Here is a 7,789-nt window from a genome sequence, read left to right on the forward strand (position 1 = left end):
TCTTGACAAAGTGACACCGGAAGAGGTATGGTCTGGTCATAAACCGAATTTAGCGCATTTAAGAGTTTTCGGTTCGATCGTTTTTAGACATATTCCGGGCCAACTTAGAAAAAAGTTGGATGACAAAGGTGAGGTGATGATTCTTGTTGGATACCATCCTACCGGAGGCTACAAACTGTTTGACATGAGTAGCAAAAAGATCGTGATAAGTCGGGACGTAGTGGTCGAGGAGCTGAAGCAGTTTGACAGCAGAAAAACTGCTCTTTCTGGTGCAGAAACTGGTTCCTCAACAGAGGGAAACCGGTTTCCTTCGCGAAAACTGGCTGAAATGGGAATTTCTGAAGAAGAAATCGGTTCCTCTGAAACTGGTAATCGGTTTCCAGTGCAGAATGCAGAAAATCAGCAGCAGCAGCAGGTTCCAGTTGTTGTTCCGAATCCGATCGAAGGTGGCAATGTTAATTCCAGTAGAAGACCAACAAGACACAGAGGTCTACCACAAAGGCTCCAAGATTGTGAAGTATTCCAAGACAACGAGATTGATCATGATGGTGATCTCATTCATTTTGCGCTTATGGCCGAATCCGAACATGTTAGTACGGAAGAGGCATTAAGCAATGCAAAATGGGTCTGTGCTATGAAAGAGGAGCTGGAATCCATTGAGAAAAACAGTACTTGGGAGCTGGTAGACTTGCCGGAAAAGAAGAAAGCAATCGGAGTAAAGTGGGTTTACAAAGTGAAGACAAATCCTAAAGGCGAGATTGTCAAGCATAAGGCTCGACTAGTAGCAAAAGGATTTTTGCAGCGAGAAGGTGTAGACTATGACGAGGTATTTGCTCCGGTAGCTAGATTGGAGACCATAAGGCTGGTTGTTGGTATTGCCAATAGTAAGAGTTGGCAAATGTACCAAATGGACGTGAAATCCGCATTTTTGAATGGTACACTTGAAGAGGAAGTCTATGTAGAGCAGCCCCCCGGTTTTGAGATAGAAAACCAAGAGGGTAGAGTCTACAAATTGAAGAAAGCTCTCTATGGTTTGAAACAAGCTCCTAGAGCTTGGAACAAACGCATAGACACTTTTCTTATTGAGGTAGGCTTCAAGAAGTGTGTGTCCGAACATGGAGTTTATGTGAAGACGGACAAGACTAAAGGTGTGATCATTCTCTGCTTGTATGTGGATGACCTCTTGATAACGGGCAGCAATGAGGAGTTTATTTCCAAGTTCAAAGGAGATCTTATGGAAGAGTTTGAGATGAGTGATCTTGGTGTCATGACATACTTTCTTGGCATTGAGTTTCACAAGTCCAAGTTGGGACTTCTCATGCACCAAAGAAAGTATGCTCATGAGATATTGAAAAGGTGTGATTTGGAGCATTGTAATGCTGCCAATTCACCTATGGAACCAAGGCTGCAGCTGTCCAAAAGTGAGGAAGAGGATGACGTAGACCCAACTCAATATAGGAGATTGATTGGATCCTTACGTTACTTGTGCAATACACGACCGGATTTGGCATTTAGTGTCGGTATTGTGAGTAGATTCATGGCGAGACCGAAGGTGTCTCATTTGGCAGCAGTTAAGAGAATCCTTCGCTATGTCAAAGGTACTCTTGGCTGTGGAATTCTCTTTCCCGCGGCTGATGTGGGCAACATGTGCGAATTGCTCGGTTATACGGATTCCAATTGGTGTGGAGATAAAGACGATAGGAAATCAACCGCCGGTTATGTCTTTATGTTCGGAGGAGCTCCAATCTCTTGGTGCTCTAAGAAGGAATCCGTGGTGGCACTCTCTTCTTGTGAGGCCGAGTATATCGCAGCCTCCATGTGTGCATGTCAATCCGTGTGGCTTATGAATCTACTTGGTGAGTTGGGCAACTTTGATGTGAAAGTTGTCACACTATTTGTGGACAACCTCTCAACTATCAACCTTGCTAAGAATCCCATTGCACATGGGAGAAGCAAGCATATAGAGATGAGGTTTCATTACTTGAGGGAGCTGGTGTGTGGTGGACAGCTGAAGCTTGCTCATTGTCGAAGCGAAGAACAACTTGCGGATTTGTTGACGAAGGCGGTAACAAACGAAGTGTTCAAGAGGCTTGTGAAGAAATTGAGCTTGAAGAATGTGGAGTGCTTGACTTAAGGTGGTGTGTTGAAAGTATAAGTCAAGCACATGAAGCTTCAGAAGTGATTCTGTGCAGAACAGCTTATTTGGAAAAGCTGTTTCTGCACTGAAGCAGAAAAACAAACTTTCGAAGGGAACCGGTTTCCAACACGTTTTCTAGTTTTGTTGTGTGCTGACAGTAGCAGTTTTGGTTGTAGTGTTTTGTTTGTTTTTGTTAATTGCTTGTTATAAATAGCTCCAAATGTGTACATTGATTGTAATGCCATTTTGAATAAAAAACATTTACAATTCTCCTCAAATTACTCTCTCAAATTACTCTCTATCTCTCTCTCATCTTCATCTTCCCCAAAACCCATTTTCACCATTGATTCACCTTAGAGCTTTAGGCTTGTTCCAACAAGATTGGATCACAGGTCGATGATACCATGTGAACATGCAATGGTGCAACTTCATGAATGAAAACAGTTGCAGCTATTGCTTGATGAATAAGAAAGTATAAGAATTGCATGTGAGGAAGAAGAAAGGGAAAGTATATTGCTCAATCTCAATCTTTTACATCAGTTAGTAGTTCTTATATAGCTAGTGAGGAGATAACAATCAACTAACTAGATAACAAACTTTACTAACTGAATAACTAACTCTCTAAGTTAGTTATTATCAATAGTTTGTGTAACTTCAACTATATCATCATTCACAAGAGACATACATCATGCATGGATTGAGAATAACAACATATATTTATGGAGAAATTTTTATATTGTTCCTCTTATTTCATTTAATGTTACAAAACCTTAATACATAGTATAATTTTCTTGTAACAGCGAAGGAAATGTACGACTCATCCCTTTACTGCTGCATATAATTAATCAACGAGCTGATAAAATAGAAAAGGAGGCAGTAGCATTAGATGTAGAAGAACCAGTTGAGGTAGAGTTTCCTTCACGAGACCTAAGATTCGTATCTACAAACACAGGCATAGTTGGTTGTAGGTGCTCCACTAAACTCTTGGTTTGGAGGAGGACTACTACTTCAGACATTGTTGGTCTCATTCCTGCTGATGCTTGAGTGCATAGTAAAGCAATCTCTATCATTTTCTTCACTTCTTCTCCATCATAATCATTAGGGTCTAAGGTCTTGTCCACGAGCTCCAAGTGCCTGCCTCTCTCATGCAGTTTCCATGACTGTTAAGTGAAAATCAAATACCATATGGTAAAATGATTAGAGAGGTGGTAATAACTAAAAATTCCTATGTATGACTTGTGAGAAATTGCTTACCTTTTGAAGAAGGTAATCACCATCATCATCTTCCTTTATTTCTGTACTCTTTTGACCGCTTATGATTTCTAGGACTACAATACCATAACTATAGGTATCAGCCTTTTCTGATAATTGGCCATGAATTGCATACTCAGGTGCCGTGTATCCCCTGACCAATGGATAATATACATAACGTGAGACTTAGTTCTCTCTTTTATAACATATGTTTTTTAGTTAAATGTAATCTATGTGAATGAAATTGTTGTCTTACAAAGTTCCTGCAACTCCTGTGCTTAGATGAGATCGATCCCCGGGCAAAAGCCGCGCCAATCCAAAATCAGCAATTTTGGGGTGAAGATTATCATCAAGGAGGATATTGCTAGTCTTTATATCTCTATGTATAATGGAAATGTGGAATTCCTCATGTAGGTAGGCCAGTCCCCTTGCCGTGCCTAAAATTATATCACACCTTTGTTTCCAATTGAGGGAACCTTGTTTTTCACCTATTTAATTAACAGGTTTATATACTTAAGATTATGAAAAAGGTAGAAGAAGAAACATTTAACAAATTAAATAATTATATGAATTGAAGTGATTTACCAAATAAGAATTTGTCTAGGCTGCTGTTTGCCATGTATTCATAAACAAGGATTCTCTCTTGTTTTTTACTACAACAACCAAGAAGTCTAACAAGATTCCTATGATGAACATTGCTTATGAGCTTTACTTCACTTTCAAAATCATTGTCTATCTTGCTGGATTTTCCCAAAACCAGTTTCTTGACTGCTACCACATTTCCATTTTTTAGAGTACCCTATTTCAATAGCATGGTTGACAAAACATTCACATAATCATTATTGTCTTCGAACATGATGCTTCTCGTTGAAATTATAAAAAATACTTTAGATTACCTTGTATACATCACCAAAGCCTCCTTCTCCCAGTTTATTTTCTTCACTGAAGTTTTTTGTTGCAGCTTTCAAATCACTATACTTGTAGTTAACTGGACCTTTCAACTCAGTTGCTCCCAATATGTTTCCTGCCAAGGAACAGAACCAAACATCACAGAGAACACAATAGTTAAACCGTTGTAAAAGGGTATTGAAGTGTTTTTCTATACAACAGCAAAGAGATTACACACTAAAGCAACACACATCACAATTCACAGACCTCTAGGAGCTCTCTTGGGTTTTCTATATTGTCGCCAAGCTAATATTGCAAGAATGATCGCAATAACACCTACACCTCCGACAACACCACCTATAATGGCCCATTTGTTGCTTGAACCACCTTCATAACAGAAAAGAAGAGCTTACACAAGTTCCATTGAAATGAGGTACTGCTAATCTAACATGAATGAAAAGTGAACTTTATATTATATTTGTACCTTGATTTAAATAGGTTGTGATATCAATAGCCTGATTATCAGCAAAAAAGGGGGTCTCCGAGTATCTCATAAAACACCCTGCATCATATGCTCTACCATCTGTATTAGGAAGACAAGTTTGCAAGCTGTTGTATCCAACGGTCATGCATTCAAGACAAGTACTTTCTGTGGCAGTTTCAACACACTGTGCAATGGCATAAATTGAACTATTGCTACCAGGATTCACCACTGTCTTAGTAGCTGCAAAAAAGCCTTTAATTTTTGGTGTTGCTAATTGGAGATCCATTAGCACTTTTAGTCCAATCGTTCCAAAAGAGGCACCTTCCTTTGCAGTCTTGTTCCCACATAATATACCACCCCCAGGTTGATTTGTTTGATCGTAGAATCTTTGACTCTCGTACCTTAATATCATCATTGTTATATTTAGAAGTAGTATTCAACATCAAAGTCAAATAAAAAATTGACTATGCTTAGTGATGAGTTTAATTCAAGTTATGTAAGTAGGAGTTAGTTAGAATCAATTCGTATAACTAATTTTGTTAGTTAGAGGTAATTTTTGTTGTTAATTTGTTAAATGAAGCATAAACTTGTTGAACAAGTAACAACTACCTAGTATATATATATATATATATATATATATATATATATATATATATATATATATATATATATATATATATATATATATATATATATATATATATATATATATATATATATATATATATATATAGCACGTATCTAATGAGAACTTTAGTTATTATGAGAACTGAGAATTTTTAATAATAACCATATAATTTAAAATTAATGGCTCAGATTTCACTCAAATTTTAAGAGACAATAATTAATAGATAGATTCTGATTTAAATACATATCACATATATGCAGATCTGAACATTGATTTTAAATCGTATGGTTATTACTAAAAGTTCACAGTTCTCATAATAACTGAAGTTCTCATTTGAGAATGAATAAGAGCCATCAGATTTCAAAATAAATGGTGGAGATTATGTGTGAATCTTTTTTCTCTCTCCTACATCATTTATTTTAATAATGGAGGATAGATAATAAAAAATTCACACATAATCTGCACCATTTATTTTAAAATCTAATGGTTCAAATTAGTTCTCATAATAATAATAATAATAATAATAATAATAATAATAATGATAATAATAATAATAATAATAATAATAATAATAATAATAATAATAATAATAATAATAATAATAATAATAATAATAATAATATACCCTTGAAGAACAAAATTAAACGACTAATACATAGAAAGATGAATTTCAATGAAAGAGAATTTTTTAACTAGTTTTTTGTTTTGATTTAAAAATATAGAGAACTCGGCAAGAAAAAGGAACACAAATTTTCAATCATATTATGACATAAACTAGCTGGTGCTAGTTATCGAATTGAACTTAAATGTTTGCCAAATTAATTTGAACTAATGATATAAATTTTTTTTTGATAGAAATTTAAAAAGAGAAAAGATTCTTTGACATCTCATCCAAATAACATAAATATAAAAAAAACATATATTTTAAAACAATATTTAAAGTTTTTTATTAAAATTAATTACTTAGACTCATTCATACCTTAAGAAACAGCCATCGTAGATGAGTCTAGCACCATTGGAAGCTGAGCAGTTACGAATTTTAGTAGAAGCTGTGTTGAAGCAAGCAACGCAATCCTTTTTGGAGAGGTAATTTCTGCATTGAAAAAGAGAATATACTATCACATCTCCTCTTGCTTCTTGTGCCGTTGCAAAGTGTTTGCTTCCATTGCTAATTTCATTTCTCAAATCTGAAAATGTTCCATTAATGTTTGCGTAGAAGCTACGTAAATTTGATGCGTTATATGAGCTGCATCCACTGTCTATTACTATACTTGTTTGTGAATCTCCAACTACACAGTTATAACTAATTATTATGTTCCAACACACCAACGTTGTGAAGACTAGCTTAAGTTGCAGCATCATCCTTAATAGTTTTAGTCTTTTTTAAGGTATATTTGTTTCTAATATGAGAGATGAGACAAGTCAACCAATGTCTTATAGATTGGAGTATGTCGTTTGTCTTATAGATATTGAGTATATGCTAGTATAAATATAGACAGAGATAAATGAGAAGAGTCCAACTAGGAGAATAGGGTGGGATTTAGTTTTAAAAAAATTCAAAGAGAGAAAAAATTATTAATTTTAAAGATATTAAGACAATGGAACCGATTAAAGGGTCAAATCAGGGGATATTCACGGTGCAGTTTGAACGGTTTTGACGCTACAAATCATTTGAACCACATGAGAAAAAAAAAATGCGGTATGATTTGGTTCGGTTGACTTTCAAAAATAAAAATCGAACCAAACCAAACTAATGCGGTTTGGGTTGGTTCGATTTTTTACAAAAAAAAAAATTATCGAGCCATACATACACATATACAGGAAAATATAATTTTTGTGTTTAATAGTTCATACATTACCATAAAAAAATTTATAACTGTCAAAATAAATTTATAATTTAATACATAAAAATGCGTCTTACAATTTTATCTTAGGTCTAAGGAATAATATCTATAAAATTACATTCGTAAATAAATATTATACAAAGATTACGATAAAATATATTTTATAAAAATAGTATTTATAAATGAATAGTATTTTGTTTTTTATGATATATAAATTAAAATAAATATCATACAAAGAATATGATAAAATATACACATAATACTAGTTGATTTCTCTAAAAAAAATTAAAGAAATATATATTGGTTAGGAAGATTTTGTAACATAATGAGGTTTGGTTTAGTTTGCAAAATATAAACCGCAAACCGAATCGAACCGTGCAATTCTGTTAGAAAATGACTCAAACACATCCTAATTAAATGTGATTTTTTGCAGTTTCGATTCGGTTTTGCGGTTTTCTATTGAATCGATTTGGTTTTTAACACCCCTAGGTTAAATAATCTAAATTAGGGTTTTAGGTATTGAAGAGTATATAAGAGATTTCTAAAAAATTTAATTT

At 34.4% G+C, this 7,789-nt stretch overlaps 1 protein-coding gene across 1 annotated transcript; it reads right to left on the reverse strand.

Annotated features, from left to right (window-relative positions):
• Nucleotides 1–2,594: 2,594 nt before the first annotated feature.
• LOC131662107 (cold-responsive protein kinase 1-like) lies at nt 2,595–6,870 on the reverse strand. The gene is made up of 8 exons (XM_058931802.1): nt 6,368–6,870; nt 4,761–5,161; nt 4,544–4,663; nt 4,285–4,412; nt 3,974–4,187; nt 3,645–3,876; nt 3,392–3,542; nt 2,595–3,297 (listed from the first exon to the last, which is right to left on the reverse strand). Exons 1-8 carry the CDS (start codon nt 6,748–6,750, stop codon nt 2,983–2,985), a joined length of 1,944 nt encoding a protein of 647 aa, XP_058787785.1. The 5' UTR covers nt 6,751–6,870; the 3' UTR covers nt 2,595–2,982.
• Between the last annotated feature and the right edge of the window lie 919 nt (nt 6,871–7,789).

This window comes from Vicia villosa, linkage group LG3 (assembly GCF_029867415.1).
Source record: "Vicia villosa cultivar HV-30 ecotype Madison, WI linkage group LG3, Vvil1.0, whole genome shotgun sequence".
NCBI classification, from domain to species: domain Eukaryota; kingdom Viridiplantae; phylum Streptophyta; class Magnoliopsida; order Fabales; family Fabaceae; genus Vicia; species Vicia villosa.